Source organism: Gavia stellata, chromosome 19 (genome assembly GCF_030936135.1).
Source record: "Gavia stellata isolate bGavSte3 chromosome 19, bGavSte3.hap2, whole genome shotgun sequence".
Lineage (NCBI taxonomy): Eukaryota > Metazoa > Chordata > Aves > Gaviiformes > Gaviidae > Gavia > Gavia stellata.
In genome coordinates this window covers 15,942,196-15,967,224 of record NC_082612.1, presented here as the reverse complement: position 1 = coordinate 15,967,224, position 25,029 = coordinate 15,942,196, and the positions used below count along the sequence as shown (strand labels likewise).

At 41.6% G+C, this 25,029-nt stretch overlaps 1 protein-coding gene across 1 annotated transcript in view; it reads left to right on the top strand.

Moving 5' to 3' along the window:
* ZNF827 (zinc finger protein 827) overlaps window positions 1-24,763 on the top strand; it is an 81,257-nt gene extending 56,494 nt beyond the window's left edge. Inside the window, exons 9-14 of the mRNA XM_059826882.1 lie at window positions 13,404-13,541; window positions 15,037-15,208; window positions 16,669-16,835; window positions 19,831-20,022; window positions 20,116-20,293; window positions 23,161-24,763. Coding sequence (XP_059682865.1) covers window positions 13,404-13,541; window positions 15,037-15,208; window positions 16,669-16,835; window positions 19,831-20,022; window positions 20,116-20,293; window positions 23,161-23,968 — 1,655 coding nt within the window. The 3' untranslated portion in view covers window positions 23,969-24,763. The remainder of the gene's footprint in view (window positions 1-13,403; window positions 13,542-15,036; window positions 15,209-16,668; window positions 16,836-19,830; window positions 20,023-20,115; window positions 20,294-23,160) is intronic.
* Window positions 24,764-25,029: the final 266 nt, after the last annotated feature.

Here is a 25,029-nt window from a genome sequence, read left to right as displayed (position 1 = left end):
TTCACCTTCTTATTCCCCCGCATCAGGTATTTATACAGATTGGAAAGATCCTACCAAGCCTTCTCTTATCCAGACTGAACAGTCCTAGCTCTCTCAGGCTCTCCTTGTATGACAGATGCTCCAATCCCTTAATCATATTTGCCAGACTTCGGACTTCTTTGAAAGTCTAAAAGCATATTTCAAGATCATGGTAGCGGTTTCTGTCCCTGTGATGGAACAGCAATTTTTATTGACAATATAGTTGCAGAGGGAGTGCATGCGCACGTGAATTGACTTAGACAGTGCATTTTTTTTCCCCTGCTTTATCCCATTATTAGTGCTTACAGTCATTTTATTTGCTTTCAGTTTTGGTCTGAGTTATGAGCTCTGCCCACCCAGGACATTAGATATCCCCTTCAGTTTCTTGATGATGAGAGTGCCTGACCCCTATTGGCTTCCTGGCAGGGTGGAGAAGTGTAGAGTGGCACTTAATTCACTACGCAAGGCATGCTCTATCAGGCACTTGCTCCTGCTGTTCATTTCTATCTCAGTATTTCTGCGAAATGTGCTTGTTGAAAGCGGTGCTGGAGGTAGATGCCACACTGCTGTCATCGCTGCCTGGAGAACTCAATGGTAGGTACTCGCTAAGCCTTGCAAAATCTGATTCTCTTGGTCCTCAAAAGCACCCATTCAATTTTATTCCTCTTCCAGTACCTCTCTGGGGTAAGATTCAACCAGATACTCTTCTTTTTGTGTATGTGTATGCATGTATGTGCATGTGTATGTTTGTGTAAAAATCCATGCAGATGCATGAAAAAGAATACTGGAGAGTCCAACCTGTATGACAGCTTCATAGACGATAGGAAAATTTTTGTGACAGAGTGGCAGATTGATTTGAGTAACTGATTTCAGTTTCTTATCTCCAACGTGCATTTTACTTTCATTCTTCACAGAAAAAGAATGTCTTTTGGGTACACATGGACTGGTGTACATTCTCTGTCTTTGCACTCCCTAGAAGGCTAGGGACTGTCAGCCATCGTGGTTGCTCTCCGAAGTCTGATAGCAAAAGACAGATAGCTAGCACATTGTGGAAAGTTATTCTAGAAAGGTGAGGTAGTTGGACTGCTAAAGAAGTGGGCCGTGCTTGGCATAGTTCTCCAAAGCAAGACAGATTTTGCAGAATTTGTTCAACATAATTCAGTGCTAAACTGTGTGACAGTGGTTCTGGCTCTAGCATGTTTTTTATCTATCGCATCCTGCCTTCAGATTCCCATGATCGACTGCCTGGGTGCAGCCTTCTTTCGCTATGCACCCAGCTGCCTTGACAACCGCTTTGCACTACAGTCATCGAGCAGAAGGTTCCAAATTTCTGGTTCATTTAATAGGATCATAACCAACGCGGCTGCAACTGATTACAGCATTACATTTCCCTTGCAGCTTTTTCTGAGTCTGCTGCCAAACAGGTTTGCATCTAGTGCATGTGTGTTGCAGATCTGTGATAATGGTAATAGTGACTGTGTCCTGAGCAGCCACACAGTCTTCATAACTAACAAAGTCCCTTTCAGAACTGAAAATATCATTATGCAGAACAGACCATTTCAAATCAGCAAATCGCCTCTTGCTCAAAGATGCACGGTGCATTCTTTGGCTACAGTACAATGAGTGAAGTGTGCAGCATGTGCATAGTTGTATGTTTTAATTTTTCTCAACAATCAGTATTTATTGGCCATTCCCACAGCAGCTAAGGGGAATGTGATCAGATCCTTCTGAGGAACACGTGAAACTCCTGGTGAACTGGCCAGTCTCTCTCTCAACACAACGCATGCTAAAGAGCAGGACTTGGCATGAATTGTTATGGGCATACAGAGTTCACTTCTTTTCCTTGTGAAGTCACTGCACTAATTATTTTGCCAATTATTTACAGGACCTTCAAGATGAAAGGTGTTAATTAAAATAGACAAACAGAAAAATACACATTCGGGTCCATGTTTAATGGCTGTCTTGACAGGCACTTGACATCTGAAAATTTGTGATCCTTGTATTATGGGCTGCCTTATGCAGGGTAACTTTTTTTGCCTCTAATACTGTGCAGTCTTTTCATACAGGCAAAAATATTTATTTTTATTTCATTTCCCTTTTATGTTTGTTCCTCCTAAAGCAGGATCAACCTCATGCTAAAGGACAGAAGAACAAATTAATTTCACTCAGGACAAATACCTTCTGGTTTCATTCAGAATAAACCCAAACTAGACCCCATTCATTAAACCCAGCAAACCAAAAGCTGTTAAGAAGTATCACCGACATCAAATCCCAAGCAAAATGGCCAAAGTTAACTGTTTAATCCCACATGGAAAAATAAAACTTAGAAATTGGGTTTTTTACCCTTTCAATCGGGGCAGGTTTTGGCATCTGTCATTTTTTGGATATGTTTTCTGAGTCTTTAATAGTTATTCAACAGCAAGTGTTTTTTTTTAAAAATTAAAATAATTGTCGCTATCAATATTTTTAAATAAACATGTAACACAAGTGGAGGTCAAATTTAAGAAGGGCTTCCTGAGCAGCTGCACTCATCCAAAGTCCAGAATGAGAAATGTGGGATTTTGCCTACCTTGTCTTCTGCTGGCAAGTGAATTCAGGCCAACACAAGGCTGTCCGGCAAGTTCTTGGGACCTGTGTTTTGTTGCAGGTGACAGACAGCAACTTGGTGAAGAATGACCATGAAGTGATAGAATGTGGTTTTTAGGGAAGGAAGAAGGGAAAACAGCAAAATAACAGCAGTTGGCTTCAGGAAGGACAACTGTAACCAATTTGGAGATTTGTATGGAGAGAAGCCTAACAATAGTTGTTGCCAGCTCCTTAAAGAAACTTCACCTCTTGAGTTGAGCGAGTCTTTTGGCGCTGCCTCCCACAATATGTTCATAGTAAGCAGGGAAGCAGAGAGTAGGTACAGCTATGATTAAGTGGTTAAGTGTAGCTGTCAAACCCCAGGGACCACGTAGGGTTCTGCAAGGGTCTGTGCTTGCTCTGGTATTAATCAGTCCTTTTATTAATGTCGTGGATGATGGAAGAGAAAGCATGTTTATTAAATGTCCTGGTGACACCATGGATGGAGGTGCCATCAGGACTTCAGAGGACAGAATTAGAGTTCAGTCTTGTCTTGAGGAATTGAAGAAAGAGTCTGGAAAATACTAGCCAATTTAGTGAGGACAAAATTCTGTGCCTGGGGGAATGATGAGTGCCACAAAGAAAGGGGAGGGATGAATGCCCAAGGCAGCGCAATTTAAGGGGGGGATCTGGATTAGTTTTGGTCAGACATTGTATGTAGAACTGACGTTGTACGCATTGCAGAAAGGGCAAACATCCGGCTGAGATGTCGGGAATGTTGTCTGTAAGGCATATGTGGTAATCCTGCTTTACAGCTGGAGCCCTGAATTCAATTTTGGGCTCTGTAATCCAAGAACAACGTGGAGGACAGTGGTGGTCAGAGGTTTAGAAAACATGAGCTGTGCATAAAGGTTGAAGAATTTGTGTTTATTTAGTCTGGAGAAGAAAAGAGGGGAGACATGATAATGGTATTCAAATATGTAAAATGATGGCTTTGAGAGAAAAAGAATAAACCTTGCCTATGTTCATGTGAGCAGAATAAGGAACACAGGCTTAAATGACAGCAGAGGAGATTTAAGTTAAACACCAAGTAAAACTTTCTAGCAGTGGGGTGGTTTTGCACTGGTACAACTGTCACAGGAGGCCGTGGAACCTCTGTCACAGGAGGGTTTTTAAAAAAATACATTAGACAAGCATCTGTCAGGACTGACGGGGATGTTTGGTGTGTGGCCAGTGTGCCGCTGGGTGAGGGAGAGACAAGACGGCCTCCTGAGGTCCCTTCCAGCTCTAATTCTGTGATATAAATTCAGTAGCAAAGCTATAATGGCCATTAAATAACCTCTTGAAAAAGACTTGATAGATGAGGCTTTTGTTTTATAAATACTCACCATGCCGTGTTTTAGACTCTGTATCTTATTCAAACCCATCTATAGTTTCATATCCTCTTTTGTCTTTCTTAATATCAGAATCTTTTCTAAAGTGAGCATCAGCATTGAGTCAGACTTTTTCCTGAACATGAAACTCTTCCAAATACAAGCTCAACATGAAATAGAAAGAGAGGTTTTAAAATTACTTTTCTCGCTCTGCAAAAGGAATTGGAACACATCATTCGTGACATTTCTTTTTAGAGTTACCTTGGGACTATCCAGTCCTCGCCTATCTTATCTTGTACAAGGTTGTCTTCTACAATATTTGTCTGCCTAAGAGTAAATTAAATGCAAAATTCATCAGGCTATTTGGACAGAGATATATAGATAGATAGATACAAAAAGACCATTGTTTAAAACTAATCTAAGCAAAGGTGAGGAGAAATTTTTTTTCTTCTACAGTATGATTTCAGTCAGGGTACAAATTTGCCCTACTGGTTTCTGGGTGTTTCAGCTGAGTTTGGGGCAGTCGTGGTGCTGCCTGGTGCCCTGCAAATGCAACCCAAGGAGAAGGCAGATGGGAGAGTAGTGCAGAAGGAAAGAGAGGATGGTTTGCAGGTAGATGTGTGTGCTTGTGATAAGAGAGAGAGAGAGCAAGGAGAGAGGTAAATCTCTTAAAATAAGAGTTAAGGGCGTCAAGGAAATGGCAGATTCACTGCTTATCATTTGGGGAATCTGCAATAAAAGCAGTAAGAACGTTTTCTTTTACAGCAGCAACAGCAACCACGTACTGTGAAGGGTACTGCCTTTCCCTGGCAGCTTGCTGAAACACGGAAAGGTGGATCTGGGCGAATGTTCGCAGTTACTTTCATCTAGTTTTGACTCTTTTGGTTTAATTCAGTTAGCTCAGGAAGAGGGACTCAGTCTGCATTTGGGGCTTTATTGTGCATTCCCCCACTGAGGTTTCTGGTCACCAGCTTACAGTTTCTCTAGTACAGCAGTTTTTGCCTCACTAAAAAGGATGCAGAAGGCTGAAAAGAAAAATGTAGTCTAAAGGCCAATTTGTCTTTATTTGTAACTGAATTCTGGAGGGGGAAGCACTAGTGTTAGCCTCTGCCCTAGACATCTTATTACCTTCTCTCTATGAAAGAAATCCCCTATTTCAGGTGGACTTGCAAGGATAAATTGGCACAGTGACAAAACCAAAAGATAAAAAGGAAAATTTGTACATACACCATAGTGGTGCTAAACATGCGCAAATGTCTCCGAGTGATTTTTTAAGAGGGTTTCTTAGGAAGTGTGTCTTAAGCAGAATCGTAGGAAAGAAATTAAAAGGGTAGAAACCTATTGGCATCATGGAAATCAATTAATTGTGGTGTAAAAATAACAACAGGAGCAAATTATACTTTCATAAGTTCGTATGAACTCAGTGTTGCAGCAGCCAAAATAAATGTTACGAGGAGCGTAAATGGTTGAGCTAAATGTGAGGGCCACCTGCTTGGGAGCGAATTAGACAGAGCTTATGTAAATTCATTACAGCACATCTTACAGTTGTCATGAAGATATTTTCAGGAGGATATTCTAGCACTATATTGAAATAAAAGACATTGTGCAAAGATAACAGAAAGCACATTATCAGGTTTTTCTTTGACAATAGATGCAGAATTTCACTTTTATTTACAGTAGCTATTATTTCTAAACAAGCAAAAAAATAGAGTTATGATGATGGAGCTCTTTGCTGCTGAAAGGACTGATTGTTCTCTTGGCCAACAATGATCAGGTAAGCTTTTAAAAACACTTTTGGGGAGCGGATTTGTTGGTGCTGCCTATCCCTTTCTTGCAATGTCTTAACTCCCTCAGTGAAAAAAATAAACCAGTTTCCATCTGGGCCATATTGCATTATTTCATCTATAGTCATGAAACCAAACTTCTTCACTGTGGTAACTGAATGATTGAGGAACTCCTGGAGCCTGTGCAGTGAGCTACAGGGACTCTTCCATGACTACTTCTTTTTGGCCAGTAAATTCACAGCTCAGGGCCTTACTTTGCATATGTCAGGAATTTTACATTGTTCCATTCTTTCTTATTGTGTAAGGAATGAAGTTAGCACCAAGACAATCCTATTTATGCTTTTTGCTAAAGCAGCACAGTCGATAATACCAGTTGGGGGGAATAGAGGGTGTTGCCCAAGGTTATCCTCAACTTGATGTCATAGTGTATGTGTTTTAAAAATAATTGTCAAGAAATGACTGCAACATTATTGCAACTTTAGGGTTCCTTAGAAATCTGCAACTCCAGCCAGCTTGCACAGAATGTACATAGTCTGATTTAAGTTTTGAACTGGGGATTTTCTCTCTTCTTGGTTGTTTCTTATGTTTTGAGCTTAATACAGACAACAAAGGCAAATCTCAAAGCTTTATAATGGAGATGAAGGTCATCATAAGACTCACTGTTTACTCAGAAGTCTTCTGTTGTATAAGTGAAGTTAAAATAGGTGCTAGTTTCGATACAAAGGTAGAAGGTGGGGAGTGGCCTCGTGTTCTGAAGTCCGTGTGTCCCTACCTTGTCTTTGCTCTGACTCAGGTTTTGTTTTTCTCACCCTGCTTCTGACATTTTTGAGCAATGGGTTCCGTCTTAGCAGTGAAGTGGGCTTCACTGTTTTCGCATGTTCCTCTATGTAGGCATCTTTAACGTTCATCTTTTATTTGTTTTTATTCTTTTCACAAACTTCGACATCTTTATTACTTCTCAGTGACCTTTTCAAGTGTTGTTGCCCATCATTGCACATTTGGAATACTTCCGTGCACAATAGCAATGTTTCTTTTTGTGGGTCATGCAAGCTCTTTATTGAAGTATTTCCAACTTTCATGGCTGATGTTTTCAGAAAAAGCAACTTATGCACCATGCTACTGATACATAAAAATCACTTGGGTTCTATTTGCTTCCATATCAAGGACTTTAAATTATCATAACATTACTGCTTTTTACCATACTGCATAGTAATGTTAGATATTTGCAAAAGCGTTTGAGAAAAAAATAAGAGCACTAGTTGGTAAAGTTTTTTATTTAGCAAGGAGACTTTCTCTGCTTCCTCTGTGCAGTTGTTCTGTCATTCAGACTGCCTGATTATGTGCAGTTTTTCAGGACTTAGGAAACAAAAAGTACATGTCCCCCTCACAAGTGGAACTAGGGTTCTTTTCTTTGAGCAATAATTTTGTGTTAATTTTTATTTTTTCTTATTAGAGTATTATTAAATCCCTCCGAATAACTTCTCACACCTGATGCATGTTGTGACTGAGAGCACGGCTACATAGACCCTTTCTTTGCTCACGCTTTGAACACGCTAGCTTGGCACAGGGCTCTGCTGCCAGTGCTAGATGGCTCCCAGGCTGGGGCAAGCTCCCCTCTGGCCAGCCCGCCACACTCGCAAGGGGACTTGGGTTTGTCCAGAGAGATGCCCCTGAATTGGTATTAGAGGGGACAGCACTGACTGCTTTTAATTGCTACAAAAGGGCATTAAAAAACCCACCACAAAGCGGTTAGGCAAACCAGCTTGCAATTTCAGCTGCAGCTTGAGTTGGTTTTTTTTTTTAAAAAGTTTTCTTACTACTTTTTATTTTTGTGGGGAATACAGAAAATTTTTATGCCAGAAAAGCAGCTGCTTATCGCTGGCTAATAGCGGATGAGTCTGCTTACAGTAAAAGATACATCCTAAAAGAAGACCAGAGAGGTTGCTGTGATGCTGGTGGTGACAAATGAAGACTGCAGGGCCACTCAGGATCACAGATACCTTAGATAAGTCGCAAGACATATCTTACTTGGGAACTACAGTATCTGGAGGGATTCCACTGTTTAACTGACTTATTAGAAATAAGAATTCTGGTGCTACAAATAAAACCTATGTGAAAGTAAGTTGGGAAGGCAGTAAGATATATAGTATTTGGAGCACTGTAATTTCATATAGTCAGTATATTTTTGAGCTTGCGAGCCTTTCACAGGCTTTCAGCAAACAAGCTTGCAGCAGAGCCTTAATTACATATTTCACAAAAGCAGTTCTCAATTTTTAAATACAGTGTGCTTGCCAGAGGTGGTAGATGAACATGTAAGTGGAAGGCTCCAAAGCAATAAATGCCGCTTTGATGATAGGGACACTGCAGAAAGTAGGAAGACATTATAATAACATAGATGAATATTATGACAGAAGAAGGAAAGAAAATTTTTTTGACCAAATAAATGTTTTTAAAGCAGTGTTTGCATGATTGCCTGACCTGAATTCCTTGTTTCTGAATAAATATTTTATTGAACTTCTTGTCTTTTAGACATAACAAAACAGAAACAACCTTACAAATGGAACAAGTTTTTGAGACATTCATATAGAGCTGTGTACAGTATATTTACCTTTTGGGTAAATGTGGGGTGCTTGAAAGATCGCAAAGGAGAGTCTAGCAGCAATCCATTTCAGGCTGGTAGTAACCAAAAGTTATCTGATAACTATTTAATGTCCTAAGTCTTTCAGAGCAAAGTGAGGTGCCTTGCTGTGAGACATCTGCACTACTGGTAGTGTTCATCCTCTTGCCACGAGCTCATAGAAACCTGGTTACCTTGTCCAGCACTGTTTCTCAGTCAGTTTATTCATGTTCTGGTTTAGTGGAATTTTTTAAATGCATTCTCCCATGGGAGCTTCCTTCTGCATCTCATATTCTTTGCATCAAGTTTTATCCCCTGGAGTATGAGGAGGGAGGTACTGCGCACTTCCTTTCCTCTTTTTCTGTATTAGCTATCATCTACCTTTTCCCAGTTCACCTCCTGTTATGAGTTTGGCCATGTCTCCCTCTTCGCTCTCAGCCTCACCCAGGATGGCTATTCTGTCACCAGATCCTCTAGACATCTAACTTGTTTTCTTCATCGCATTTGGCTTGCAAGCAGGATTGACTGAAAATAGTCTAACCACCACTTTCTATTTTCTCCCTTCACAGGATTTCTATTAATTTCATTTTCAAAATTACTTACCTGATTTCTTCTGGACCGCCTGTGTGGTGTCAAACTGTCTGAATAACCCAAAGTATAAATATGACATACACTTCCACAAGAATGGAGAGATAACAAATTTTGACCTTCCTTGTTAAGACTCATCAGCACCTCTCACTTCCACCTCTTTAAGGAATACTTATTGCAAAGGACAAGCTATTTAATTTATATCTGTAGGATTCCATGTGCCCATAAGGACCTGCCCTTGTGGATTTTGTTGCTTCTGAGGTCTATGGAGGTGTGAAGATGAAACAGAGAAGCATCTGGTTGAGTGAGTTATATGATGTGAGAGCAGACAGCAAACCAGCAAAGGTTACACATATGAGTTTATCTTCTTTAAATGACACTTCAGCATACTTTGTTTGTTTTCTTAGCTTTGTCTTTTTCTGTTAAATAGTGGTTTCATTCTTTCAGTTATTAGTATAAAGATACAAAGGTAGGCATGGCATTGAACAACAGATTAGAACATGATGTAGTATAAACCACTGTGAAGCACTAATTGAAAAATATGTAAGCTAAGTAAAAGAAAATAAGTAATCAAAGTACCACATATCAGAGTCCAAAGCCAGTCCCTGGGGAACTTTTTGTGCGTGACAGCTACTAGCAGTCACAAGGCTGATTTGGTGACTCTAGACAGTTACTTATGTATTCAGGTCACACTTTGTTCTCTTCTTCAGTTACAGCTTCAACCAGATATGGCATCCTCTCAGCATTTCTTGACAAAAGTCAGGTTAAAGGCTTTTCAGAAGGGGTGGTTAATGCATTCTCCATATTGATATTACCAGTTTGAGGATAAGAGAAAAAAAATTAATCACTAAATGAGAAAACTGAAAATACATACATGTTCAGAATTATGCCCAACAGCTTAGGAAAGGGGTAAATAGTAACTCTCTCAAGCTGCTGGGCTTTGTTTGCCAGAAATATTTGCCACAATATTTCTGCTGTTGATGTCCACCTTATCCTCATCTCAGGGAAAATAACAGATGGTGACGGTCCCAGCAGTTTCTAACCCCATCTTGGATGATCAGCTTTACACAGCTACTCGTTATGAAGTTGACTTGGGGCTAGTAGGGGAATGATACCAGGTGAAGCAGAAGGGCAGGAAAGGTGTCCATAAAGATGTATTTCACTAAATTTCATTAAGAATTTTTACCTTTACATAAAATTTTTAGCTCTTAAGACTTCTATGCAAAACTATTTCAAAATAATTTTATCACTAGCCTGTAATATACTGTGTCTTAATCTTTCTGTTACTTACAACTTGGAGGCCTTCCTTTTTACTAAGCATATTTTGTTTTAAACTCCAAAACCCATACAGAAATGGAGTCTATTATTTATTTAGTAATTTCAATATTATTTTGTCATGTATGCTTTTCTAACATAGAAGTTTTGGAATTTGCTGTGGAGTATTCGTTTAAAGCAGAAATCTTATATCAAGTCCTTTTGGGTTTTTTCTTTTTTTCTTCATTTTAGTATAGGGATGTCATGGTGAAAGATGGACTTCTGTGGGACATCTCTCACAATGGTGATTTATTATTTAACATTAGTTGGTCTCGGACCATCTTCTTCCTGGCCGCTATGTAAGGTATTCTTAAAGAATAACGATGCTGACTGTCTTGGTAGAGTGCTTTGGGACACACAGAGAATGCTGTGCACAAACCAGTATTATGGTCTCAGAGTCACTGGACTTGTACTCACTTCACAGAAAACACCTTCCCCGGCATTAATTAGAGACAGAGCCCAAGGATTGAATGCGGATGTTGACTTACCTAATTCTTCAGGTCACTGGCAAGGTCAGTTGCTGGGTATGCTCTGGGAAGATTTCTGGACCACTGTATGGACGCAGAGCTCCAGTTTCCAGGCTGCAGACAAAGCTGCCCAGAGGGTAAGGTGGGTGGAAGTAGGTGGTTTCCCTTTGAGCTGAGAAATCTTCCACAAAGTGCTGAGGCTTTTGTTGCACCAGAGACCAACTCTGGTTTGCCATGAACAAGCTAAGCAGCTTGCTGAATAGAAAAGGCATTTTGCTACAGAGAGACGACTCAGTCGAAAGAGAAGAAAGAAGCACTGTAGTTAAGACTCCATGAATAAATCTTTAAATAGAAGTACTTTCAAAACACCTACAGTATCCTCTTTTGCATCAATGAAAAACATGCAGCTGCTTTGCAAGGGAATAGCTTTCACCACCTCAAGATAATCAGAAAGCTGATATTTTTCCAGCTTCCTATGAGCTTCCCAGAACTGATAGCTATAAATCCACCATAGGGAAGAGGCTATTATATTTCTTCTTCTTAAGAGATAAAAGAGGGCTGATGACTAATGCTGAAGTGAATTGTTAAGAGACTTATTTACTTAATTCAGCCTGCTTGTTTGGTATGTGTCCCAATTAATTCATTTTTGTTGTGACCATATTGAAGCAACCTACACCCTTGTGACCTTCTCTTATAATTATTACCATATTCCTCTTTTGAAGCACTGTTTTGATTATGTACTCAAAAAGCTCAGCTAAAATATCTGTAGCATTAGTACAGAGTCAGATTTTTCCATTGTTTTGAACTCAAAGATAGTAACAAAAAGAATCATTCTTTATTGAAGTTCTTGGAGGTTATAGGTCACTTACAGCCCTTAGGGGATGGGGGGGGTCTCCCTTTTTAATTTAATAAAATGACTATTTTGAATAGGCAGAACTTGTTCTCCAATTAGAAATTCTTTTAAGAAAAATGTGTTGTTGGGTGGTAGCACTCAGAGGTGCCTCATAATTCCTCTAGTGTGCTGAATACTGCACATATTACAGGGTCACAGGAGAAAGTAACAGCAGCTGAAAAGGGGCTGGCAAGTATGACCATCTCTAAACTTGCTGAGATTGCTATGTGAAATCTCTGCCCCAAATGAGGCATTGTTTTTATTATTGCTTAAATTAACTACACTATTTGACAGCTCTTTGCCTAAACCACAGTGGAGCCATCTGGATACCTATCTGTGAAGGAGAGACTCTTTCAGACATGGCAGCCAAATTTGCTGTGGTAGGTGACTCTGTCAGTGAGGGGCTGCCTGTACAAGGAGGGTGTTTATTCCTCAGTGCTTCATTGGATGAAGATTTTACTGGTTTGTGCCAACCTCCACGATAGTAACTTACACTCAATAAGGTGTTTCTGTACTCCTGTCCTCAGCTCCTCTCCTACTGTTTACCTGAAAATCCCAGCCAAATGGTTTTCCTCCATCATGGCATGCACACGTGCATTGGTGGAGCTAGTTCTGGGCAGCAATCCCACAGGCGATGTCGGTTTAGATGCATGTTGCATCTTTCATTCCAGTGGAAACAGAAGGTCTTTTACCAGAAGTAAGTCTTTAAACCAAACCCCCTCGCCACTGGCTGTTGTATTTGGAAAGCTGCTGAGTACCCTTCCAGTTTTGTGCACCTCTTACAACAGCAGTCCCTTCTCCTCAGGCAACAGTAGAGTATTTCTTTGTATAAAGATTTGCTGATACTGTTTCTCTTATTGAGCTAAGTATTATCACTGCTATCCCCAGTCCCCATCGGCTCTCTGTTCCCTTCTGTCCAGATCAAAACTGGCCGTGCTTTTAACTTCTTGAAGCGCTGCGTACCTTTTCTTCTCTTCTTCATTCCCAGTCCTTTTCTCTCCACTTCCTTACAGAGTGGCTTCATGTCTGTGTTTTATGCTGTGTGGAGTTTCTTTTTTGTATGGCACTCTCTCTGTTCCTGAAACAATTAAACACACTTCTTCAAAGATAATGGCTCGCTCTGGGTCTCAGTTTTTCAATGGATGGCCCGGTAAGCTGCTGGGGATTTTGATGCCTGAGGACAGCAGGTGCTAGGTTGAGCTTACCCCGGATGCCACCCACTCATTGGTGTGCTGTGTCCTCTTGGTTTGTTTGAGCAATCTTCTGTTCTCCTTCAATGTAAGACTGCTCACATAGCAAAAATCCCTGCGTCAGTAGAATAGAAAAGGTTTGGAAATCTTCCTTCAGCCGTGAATAATAATCCAGTGTAAAATAGCCCACCATCTCAGACCAGGCCTTCTTCATGCACCAGGCAAAGGTGAGTGATTGAAAAAGCCAAAGGAGTGGTGTGTCCACAAAAACAGAATTAGAGGTTAATGCTTGCCCTGCTCACTCTTAACTTTCTCTCTTTACATAATCTGGTTTAACTCTTTGACTATGTCTATGTCTAGAACGCTTTGACTAAGTGTTCTGCTTCAGAGTGTGTATGAAAGATGCTGTATGAAAGATTAATTTCCTTTCCATCATTGGGAGTTTCCTTTTTATATGAACTCATGTGCCAGATCACACAGCATGCGGCTGAGGTGTTGCATTTTATATGACACCTACAGGACTCTATTGAATGAAATCTGCAAGTCCTCAGAGTTCTTAAAATACGATTTTCTGTTTATGTGGTTTTTGGCATAGAAACAGAAAAGCTGGGGCTGGAAGTGGGAAATGGATTACCATCTTGGAAATTTAATGACCAGCTCTTTCCCTGTGACGTGTGTGGAAAAGTGTTTGGTCGACAGCAGACTCTGTCCCGGCATCTCTCGCTGCACACAGGTAAGCTGATGCTTTGTGGTTGCTTGTTGCAGCACTGAGGAAATCTGTGTGTTCGTCGTGGTTTGTTTAAGGGGAGGGGGAAGCAGGTAAGCAGAAGAGTGTGTGAGCCATCCTCGGCTCCTTGCACTTAGAGCAGAGCCAAGCGCAGAAACAGGACAGAATGTCAGTGGTGTTCAGGGAGTTAACTAACATTTTATTACTTTACAGCCTACTTGTAATTTATCTTTACAAAATGTGTAAATTCAAGTTTGTCCAGGTTCCAGTAGACCAGCCTGTAGATACTAGCTGGTTAACCAAGCCTGTTAATGGGAGCTCTGAAGAGAAGGCACAGCCTTTCTGACATTCACCTGATAAGTGTTTTAAATGTCACTGAACAACGAAAGATTTGGCCTTGGTGTTTCAAATCTGGTGAAACTGAAAGAATTTAGTATGTGTCATTCATCTTTGCTCTCATCATCCAGTTCTTCCTGGAACTGTTCTACCCTTTACCAACTTTCTTAAAGTGAAGCAGCTTTAAATCAACTCAGATTGGCAGAGTTTTTATATGGAAGAGGCACCTTGTCAGGCTGCTGAGGTGCACTGCACAAAATAAGAGTTGAAAGCAAGAATTTCTGATGCAGTGCTGAAAAATATTGTTGGTATAATGCCAGCATATGTTGTACCGTCTGGTAGACCCATGTTGAAAAGGTCCAAATGCTCTATTCCGAGGTGTTGTGGGGTTTTCTTAGTCCTAAGCTGCTCTATTGAATGCCTTTCCCCTAACACTTGTAGCATTATATTTCAAATTTAGAGCAGCAGCTCCTGAGAGGGAAAGGTTGCAAAAGCTGACATAATGTTTGGTTATTTTAATCAACTCTTTGCAAAATAAAGCCTGGCACGTACAAAAAATGTGTTGCCAGGATTTAGAAATGTTTAATTTAAAATAAAAATTATTTTAAATTGTTCAAGTTGTGAAGCATCAGAAATTCATGATCAATTTGTTTCATTTCTTCAACTGTTCTTCGAGTGAGGTTTTTTCCTTAGTTTGTGTTCCCTTTCCTCCCCACCCTCAGATTTTAATACAAAATCATCAACCGTCAACTCTCTGCAAATGATCACATGGGCAACCTCAAGAATAACTGGACCCAAAAATCAAATAAAAGATGCTAGGTAAAGGAAGTAGTTGTAGATTGTTGACCCGTTTCTCTACTGGCTCTGCTGCAGCCCTCAGAGCAGCAGTTGCCCCAGTTTTCCAGTTTATAACGTTTTATATTATCTGACTACAAATGGTAGAGCAAGTGAAAAAAACTAGCCCTAGACTACCTCCAAATTAGTTTTTTTCTGAGTAATTGCTGTGAACTCCTATACGTTTCCAAAATTGTCGAGCTTCCGAAGTACCTCATTCTGAAAGCTGCTTGGAGAAACCCAAAGGAATGCGTATTTGGTTACTGGCAGTTTTAAAAATAGTTTGCTTCAAAATGAAGTATACATTTAAAGTTTTCTGTTTCTTTTTCAGAAGAGAGAAAATACAAATGCCACTTGTGCCCCTATGCTGCTAAGTGCCGTGCTAATCTGAACCAGCACCTGACCGTCCATTCTGTGAAGCTGGTGAGTACAGACACGGAGGACATTGTCAGCGCTGTCACTTCTGAAGGCAGCGATGGAAAGAAGCACCCTTATTACTACAGGTGAGGACCCAGACCAGGGCTGTGCACCAGACGCTGGAATCCAAATGTCTTATCTCCCTGCTAAGGACACGTTACAGGGCCACCCTTCTGATGTTGCAGGGTGGAACTGCGATAAAAGTATTCGTCTTGCCCATATCTGACTTAGGCTAAGCAGCAAAACCCAGCTGGCTGCCTCATGCTGTTTGACTTGGCTAGCCATTGGGAAAGACTCTGGGGTTTGGTGTGGGTTTTTTTTTTTTTTTTAAATGGCTTTGTGAGGCAGATGGACTCTTAGAAGCCTCTTTAACTTTTTATGCAGTGTTCGTTTAAGTGTTGTGTTTGGAAACATCCCATCGTGTACACAGATTCACGGCAAATCTAACGCACTATGCTTCCAGTTGCCTCTGACAGCTTCATTGTTTTCAGCCAAATCTATGAAATCAAATAGTAAAGCGTAATAAGAATTGTTTTATCGATATACACATTTCCTCCATTTGCTAGAGGTATATACATTCAGTGACCAACACAATGAAAAAAAAGAAAACCTTGAGGAGAATTTGCCTGAAAAATTAAAAGGAATTGCCCAGATAAAATGGATATTTGGACAGTCTCCTTGTTGTGCGCTCTGCAAACTGCGATATGCACTCCAGTGCCCAAGCAGATTACCAAATCACTCTTACTTTTAGTCAAAGTGCCAAGAGCAGATTTAATTACAAAATCATAGAAGTAAGAAATAAATGAGACCTGCTGGATTAGATTATCTAGTCCATCCCCCTGGGAAAGCAAAACAGTGCCCTAGAGTATATGCCTTTTTAAATGTTTTTGGCTTGTTTTAAATGTTAATGGCCTAATCAAAGCAAGAGGAGGACTCTGCAAAGAAAGTTAAATTAAAGGGTCCTTTCCATCGCCTCTCAGTATCGCTCTGTTTATGCACTGGCTGTGAAATCTGTATCCCTGCTAATTATTTGCATAGCTGCTGTCTTCCAGTCAAGCATAAGAAATGTTTGAACCCATTTTTACTTGCTTACACTGAAACTGCCAGGCAGTTTTGCACAAGATCCCAGTTTGGCATGGGAACCATTCCAGGGCTTGAAAACAACTCCTGGAGTGTGCAGCAAGCTCTCCGTTTGTCAGTGTATCAGCTGTACTAAACATCTTGGCAAAGCTGCAATGCCTCTTATTGCCCAAAGGAATCAGCTAGGTGATGCGCAGCATCTGGAATCTGTAGTTTTTAATTAACTTTATGATTATTTAGCGTCATTATAGCATGTACAGGACTGTTGCGTTGTGCCTGCCCTTAATCACGTTGGCATGGCCATCAGTTCAAAGGCAGTTCAGCAGACAAAAGCATTTTGTAGTGAGAAAGAGAAGAAATCTGTGCAGTGAGTTTTTTTTCTTGCAAATTCAGGGAAAGGCAATATGCTTCTGTTTGTGGTTTGTTTTTTAACGTTTCTTACTCTTGAATTCCCTCCTGCCTGCAGCTGTCATGTGTGTGGGTTTGAGACGGAGATGAATGTCCAGTTTGTCAGTCATATGTCCCTCCACGTGGATAAAGAGCAGTGGATGTTCTCCATTTGCTGCACAGCATGCGACTTTGTCACTATGGAAGAGGCAGATATGAAGGCTCATGTCAGCAGCAAGCACACAGGTGATGATCCCTCTCTCCCAGCTGCAGTGATCTCTCTCTTCCTTGCTTTTTAGGTGCAACCTTCCCACTTCCCATTAGCACTCTACTTTCACTGAAACGCTTGCTAATTAAGGCCTGATCTCTCAAAGTTGAAGTGAATTGGATTCCAGCCAGGCAAATAATCTGGTAGTGCAGATCAATTTTCAAGCTTAGCAAAATAAATGAAGGACTACTTCGCCCTCCTTCTTCCTGTTCCTCTTATCCCCCCAAATCCCCTCCCCTGGTGAAGTCAGCATACTTCGTTTGTTTTTCTGACAGGTTTACTATTTCACCAAAATCCTGGTTTGACTTCAGTGACGATAAGGTGACTTTGAGTGCTAATTGTGCATACCTGGCTGTAAGTTTGAAATACACAATACGTTGAGCTTTGCTCTTCAGTGTTTTTGCCTCCACAGTCTATCAGTTTGGAATTTCACGCTGATGTCTAGTGGACACTGTGATTCAGCAATACCATAAATGTAACCTTATATTAATTAGTAGAACAACTCATGTGTTCTCTCCCTGGTCCTGTTCACTTAATAGCCAAAGATAAGAGCAATAGCAGTTTTCAAACAAGCTCCATATGCTTAGTCCAACTAATGAAGTCTTGGCATAATTTAAGGAGAAGAAAATGAGAATCCTTTTAATTAATTTCTCATATAAGACCAGGCAGAAGCATTTTGCTGCCACAAACTACTAACAATTGTGTTGACAATACTGAACCTGAATTGCATCCAGCACAATTTTTCCATTGCTAAATTGCTTTTCCTGTCCTACCAGGAATAAAATTGGGAAAACAGGGAGGGGAGGAGAAGGAGAAGGGAGAGAAGAATGTAGTTGTTTGTGCTCACAGATACAGAAGTTAAATGTAACTACAGAAATACAAACTACTGGGAAGCTCTCAAGGGACTCTATGCCAGCATAGCTCTCAGTACTGCTCCCTGCTATCTGAGGTGTTTGCATCTAACTCCACTTCATCCATAGGAAGTCAAGGCAAATGAGAAATGCCACCCATAGCCACGTGAAAAGCTTGCATTGGAGCTCAAAACTGAGCTGGGCTCTACTGTATCCTCCTATCGTGGCTAAAAGATTGGAGCTGCTGCTTGTCTTTTAAAAACAAAAAAACCCCCTTGTTCTTCCTTCACCCTGTCAAACTGAGCCATTCAGCAGGCAATTCAGCCAAATGCTTACACATATGGCAAATACAGGGAGTAAAGAATAGAATGGATTTTCTGGGTCACTAGACTCCAGTCCCTTATCCTGTGATGTTACCAAGTCATAAAAGGCCTGTTTGTAAGGATGTTGGCCTATGTTTTCAAACAAGTATAATTGTTTTAAACCAACTACTTCTACAGACAGGCAGCTGCAGATTTTCCTGCATTAAAGATTAGGGACCTTTTTAAAATTTCCATTGTGTATTTTACTGATAATCAGAATACACACACGTTGTTCTTGTGCCAGAACTGTCCTTGATCTGAAATGGCAGTCCACCTCTTGCTCCCTCCACCTTTCTTCCCTCCTTCCACTGTATTTATTCCCTTAGTATATTTATGGAGAACAACCCTCTCCCCTCTCAGTGTACATTGAGCCTTTTCTTATATGAAACACAGTTTTCTCACTGTACCAATCCCTCCCTGCATATGTTCTTGTTAGAACCCCTGCTCTCGACATATACAATTACAGCTGTACAACGCTGAAATGAAATAAGTAGTGGTGGCAGTGTAAAACAGCAGCAGCTACTGGGAATAGCTCACACAATAACATTCTGTGATCATATTTACTTTCCTTGAAGGCTCCCCCACACTGACTGCTCATATTCATCCCATGTTCTGCTCAAATTCTTCTTTTGTTTTCCTTTACTGTTTCCAACTTAAGCACTCCTCATTTGTAGCAAAAATTCTTGTTACTGGCCCTTCAGGTCATAACCTTGTATTCTGTACTATTAAATTTCATTCCATTTCTATTACTCTGGTCCCCAAGGTCAGTGAATCTTTCTATATGATATCCCAGTCATCCTCCCTATTGACAGCTCGGGTCATCAGATTTCATTAGCGCATTCCTACATTTTTATCTTAGACTTAAAGGTGCCGCTCATCAGTTTAAAGCTAGGCACAGAGGTACTGGTGTTTGCAGAGGCCTTCATCAGGGGACTTTATCACATAGAGAATATGAAGCTTTAGTAAAGTCTCTTTTTAACACAGCTCTGATTAAACCAAGACATAGGTGAGAAGTAATAATTTGCCCACCCTTGCCTCGTTGGCTCATGGCAGTTCTCATATGAGAACTCTCACGCTTGTTCATTTCTAGTGTGTGATAGGGTTTGGGATTTGAACTTCATACATTTATTGCACACATAAGGAAACTCTGATGGGCTTCAGCTTTAGATCCAGTTAAATAATGGGGTTTTTTTTAATTAATTATCTTCAGTAAGAGGTCCTAATAAAACCAGATAAATCTTGAGACCATGCCACTAGCTCTTACAATCATTACTGAGGATGCTCCTCAGTACAGTGAGTGAGATTATTCTCCCAGATTTACCCACTGGACCCACATAAACAGAAAGGTGGGGGAAGTTTAGCTTGGACCAGTAGGTGCTTTTGGTTTCCATACCCCAAACCTACAGAAGCTCTGTTTTCTTTCTAAGTGACGAGTTCTTCATTGTTTTTGAACTCTGAGCTAAGCAAAGTGTTTTCTTGAGATTTTTTCAGACTGGTAATGAGGCAGAGTTGCATGCTTCCTTTCCACTACCGTTACAGACAGATTCCATTCTAGGATAAACTGAGAGATGTACTGCTGTAAACACTAATAAAAAGGAAGGAGGTGCAACGGTGATTTCTTAACAGATCAATTAATTTCAGACCTGTTTATAAGCATGTTTGAGTTAACTTTAAATATTTTTCCTGAAATTTAAAACAGGATCATTGAGATTCCGTCTAATCTGCTGTACTAGTTATTGCTCTTTATTTCTGTTTTTCAGCTGAAGAGAGGAAGACACCCAGTGAATCGAACAGTCCATCTTCGTCTTCGCTGTCAGCACTGAGCGACTCTGCCAACAGCAAAGAGGAGGCAGATATAACCCCCAAAAACAAGGGTTCAAACAACCTGCTAGTCATTTCTGTAGTGCCTGGTAGTCAGACCTCAGTGAACACTGAAGAGAAGTCAGAGAAAGGTAAAACACCGTTAAATAAATACAAACTGTCACCTTCTATGCAGTCGATCTGGCCACGATGTAACGAATATGTTTTCCTGGTTTATTTTTCAGGCTTTGAATGTGTTTTCTGTAACTTCGTCTGCAAAACAAAAAATATGTTTGAGCGCCATCTGCAAATCCACCTGATCACACGGATGTTTGAGTGTGATGTGTGCCACAAGTTCATGAAGACACCTGAACAGTTACTGGAGCACAAGAAATGCCACACTGTCCCCACCGGTGGGCTCAAGTAAGGAAAGCAAGTACACAAACTTTTACTGTGTTAAGCACCTCTAATACTGTGGGATAGGGCGAAAGGAAGTCAGTTAGAAAGGGTTAGTTAAATGTCTGATAATCCAGATTTGGGGCTTCCTTTTATGTAGATGACCCAAGGCAAGTCCTTTAGTGTAGGCTTGCATCATTACAGCAGATCGGTAACCTAGCAGCAGATGTAGTATCCACCGGTCTTGGAGCTGTAACGAACTATGGTCCTTTCCCTTTTCAAGTCAAATAGGAGACAGTATGTGATGGGTCCTACAGAGAATGAGGCAGCACTACGCAGAGGCGCTGGCAAACTAAGAGGGGGTTTTTTTGAGGCACCAGAGCAGAGGAGAGCACACAGCACAGGCTCCGTTCTGCACCTGGCTCGAAGAAACTAAACCCTGTACAGTCTCTGCAACTAGGTATGAAGTTATAACCTTAAAGGTTATAATCTTTGTGGACTCTAATGCAAAGTCAGTCCTCTCCAAGAATTAATAACTTTGATGCTTTCTGCTTTGGTTTGCGTGCCCCAGAATGATCACTCTTGTATAAATTAATGTGTAATGAGTAATACACTCTTTTAAGAAAAAAGCCCTTTGGCTAACGTGGTGTCCTTTAAGGTCTGTTGGTGCAGAGCGGTGTTTCTAGAGAATGAGCGTGCCCTTATGTCAAAGTTAGACCCCTGAGGGAAGGAGTGACTGCTGGGGCCATATGCTTGCTCTCTGTGGGTGGGCAATGCGACGTTATGCAAGATGCATGTCCCTGGTCTCTGTTCCAGCTGCTGCAGGAAAAGCGGCTGGAACCACTTCGAGCTCAGCTAGGGTTCAGCACAGGACTCCCTGCTTCTGTTGCTCTTGCTAAGCAAACTAATGTTTTCAGTGCACTGTAACTGTCACGTGACGAGCACGCCACATTTAATGTTACCACGAGTAGCTCTATCAGTTTGCACTGCTGTTTTTGAAAACTGGTTCTGTTTGCCAGGCAGCGTCTGGTCTCCAGCTCAGTAGTTCCATGAACTGGGATCTGTGGTCACTTGAGATGTGACGACTGAATCTTGGAAGAAGACCAGACTGAGAAAGTAGTGTGCCAGAACGACGGGATGTCTGTCTTGGACGTACAGACCAGTTGTCTAATGCACTTTGGGTTTAAGCTGCACAGAATCTGTTCTATTTAACACGGGAAAACCATGACCTATGACTCAGACCTTCCTGACAGAATGGGCTTCTCAGGCTACATAAGTTATTCCTGCCCAACTCAAGTAATAATTAGGTACCTTGCAAGCTGCACCTAAGAAAAAGCTCTGATTTTTTTTTTTTTTAAGGCATCCAGAAGAGCCTGAAGAGATCTAAGTAAATTGTATTTTTCTGTCTCCTGTTTGCTGTGGGGGAAGAGAAAAAAACATGATTCCTCCAGCTCCAGGTCAAAATCTGAGATTCTGATCCAGAGAGCACCCAGCCCAGGAGAGGTATGTGTGCATAGACAGCTGAGTCCTCTGTTGCAATAGAGCTACTCACTTTAGCAGCCTCAATGCCAGGCTCCCTCTCTGGATCAGAGGACTTGATGTGCATCAGGAAAAGTGTCTGGATGTTTTAGTATCCATTTGTCCTCCTGTATTACTCACTGTGCTCAAAAGTCTCTTGATGAGCAGGTAGATTAATATTAAACCTGTATGTGCAACCAGTTGTAGCAAGGGAAAACACACATGGGAAGAGAGGATCTCTGCTTAGAAATTATCTGAAATGCTAGAACACAGTTGGCAGACCCGCTAAACAGTGAACACAGATCAGTGGCAGGTGGAGACGTCTGTAAGACAGCAGCTGGGTGCCTTAGTTGTATCTTTTTGTCTAGACCTGCTCTTTTAGCTCACCAGTTAGATCTGGAGGGGAGTGTGCTTTGTTTAATACAGCAGAGATCCCGGGCAAGGTAGCTGTCCTCACCAACTTCGTCTCAGCTACATAAAGCAAAAGCGAGTGTGTTGTGGGTTTGTTGGTGCCCAGGCCTGTTCAGCTCAGGCTTTCTTCCAAGCTTTCAAGATTCCCTCCTCCAGCATTCTCAGCCCTTCCTGGTCCAGGAACCAGGGGTGAGGCCCTTTGCCACGTCCACCCCGGTCCGGACGCTTACTGCTGTGAGTAAGCGGAGCCCACATCCTGTTCCCACACAGGAACAATTCCTGCCGTGGCAGAGGCGGCTGTAGGCAAACACTGCCAAACACACACCCCCTTTGAGCACGGCTAGCTCATCTCCCAGAAATGGGAATCCCTACAAATCATCCCAACAGACTGGCTTTCAGCTGCTCCTAGCAGGATACCCAGCAAGCTTATTGTTCAAGGTCACATAAAAGGAATTTCCTAAGCTTTTGCTGTACATGTGGTATTACAAGTTTATTCCATCTTTACTTAAACAGCTGCTTTCATACTCATCTGTAAACACTCACTTTAAACCACTTCTTAATGGAAAAAATGGCCAAAGTGACTTCGTGCAAACACTAGGAATGTCGTTACACAAAGTACCTGTGAATCAGTCACCCACTCTGCACTACCCGGCCTGCTTTGCAGAAACTTCCCCATCAAGGTAAGCCAGAAGTTTAAAGGGATGCTCCTTCAGCGTGAATCAGTGTTTTCCTAGGAATGCGTGAGCTCTACTGCCATGAAATGGGCAAACCTCCTCTAAGTAGAGATGTGTCAAGGTGAACCGAATATTCTAAAGAGGCTTTACAGGGAGGACTAAGTGCCTTTTTTTCCCCCCTTTAGCAGGTCAGAGAGGGGCTGAATGACAGGGTTAAACCAGTAACGCAGGTCTTCAAGCTGAGTGACTTCTCTTTTTCTCTGTCCCTGCCCTTCCTTGCTGTGTTGCCAGGTGCCCATTCTGCATCTACTCCACTAACCGCCCCGCAGCAATGGAGTGCCACCTGAAGACTCACTACAAGATGGAGTACAAGTGTCGGATCTGCCAGACAGTGAAAGCAAATCAGCTGGAGCTGGAGATGCACATCCGAGAACACCGCCTTGGCAACCATTACAAGTGCGACCAGTGTGGCTACCTGTCCAAGACCGCCAACAAGCTGATTGAACACGTGCGTGTCCACACCGGTGAGCGCCCTTTTCACTGTGACCAGTGCAGCTACAGCTGCAAACGCAAAGACAATCTCAACTTGCACAAGAAACTGAAGCATGCTCCGCGCCAGACTTTCAGCTGCGACGAGTGCCTGTTCAAGACTACCCACCCTTTTGTCTTCAGCCGCCACGTGAAGAAGCACCAGAACGGGGACTGCTCCGAAGAGGAGAAGAAGGGCCAGTATTCAACCTCCAAGGAAGCCAGTCCACTCCTACCAGTGCACAGCTCCAGAAACCTCCTGTCACCCCTCTCAGTTATGTCTGCCTCCCAGGCTCTGCAAACAGTGGCTATGTCAGCTGCGCAGGGCAGCGGGGCAGAGCCAAACTTGGCAGTGAAAGCCTTGGCCATCAACGGCACTTCCCTGTGCTTTGATAAATACTGGAACTCGGAGTTTGCCCACCTTATTCCTTTAACAATGTTTTTCCCCAAAAACCACTATGATCTAACATTCCATCCACCCAGACCTCAGACTGCACCGGGAGGTGCCTCTTCACCTAAACACTCCTTCCTTGCCTACCTTGGACTAACAGAAAGGGCAGAAACTGTCTGAGGGCAGTTACATTCTGTACCAAAAATACCCCAACAAACCCAGCAGGTATACATTGCTGCAAAACGTAGACCGAAAAGGTAATGAACACTTGTACTATATCGTTAGTAAGGTTTAGAAAATGGCTCTGTGTGTATACTTATTGCATTGACATGAAAGCTGCTTTATTAAATCTTCAGGAGGTGACCTACTGCATACTTCTACCTTCAGAGGCATGTTCCCAGTACTCTTATCTAAGAAACTATTTTGTCTTGTTAAGCTGAAGAAGAGTGTCCTTAATGGCAATCAGCACTTGTAAGATTACATATTGATGCATTTTATTTTTGGGCTTTGTGTGCGTGCGGGTGCGTGAAGGAGAGTCTGCCTGTAGCGTGCCATGACATTGCTTTTGCACATCCCTTGTATTGGCTTATTTAATTACTATTCTTTTCCCCTTTTCACACACTTGCTCCCTCCCTTCCCTCCATCTCCCCCTGAACTGTAGAGTTGTGGAAGGAGTAACGCCTGGTTCAGGGTGGATTGATGTATTATTTCGGTGCTGTTTTGATGCCTTGTACTCAGTTGTCAAGGTTTGAGGATTTGGGGTAGAACTGATGAGGAAAAAGTTGCTTTCAGCACTGCAGAATGAGAGTGTGACAATGACAAGCGTGTGTATGTACACACACACACGCATGCATATTCAGTGTGTGCAGTCTACACACCCACACAGCAGGCCCAAGTCTTAACTGTTACAGAGGTGTAACAAACACCCATGTCCGGGCCATAGCATACATCTTTTGTTTTAAAAGGGCATATAAATATTATATATATATATATACTGTATTATGCAGTGGTTACCTTTTAGTTTGCAGTAACAACTTGTATAACTAGAATTCTATGGTGGAAAAAAAAAATCCAACAAGGGGATTAAAAAAAGGGTATGGATAAATTCTGGGTATAAATACTCAGACTAAAAAAAAGGCAGTTTTGCACAGTGCTTTAATCTTGCACTAGTTTGTTTCTCACTTGCAAAAAAAAAAAAGTATCTGTGGGCTGAAGGTAAGATGACTGTTTATTTGAAAAGG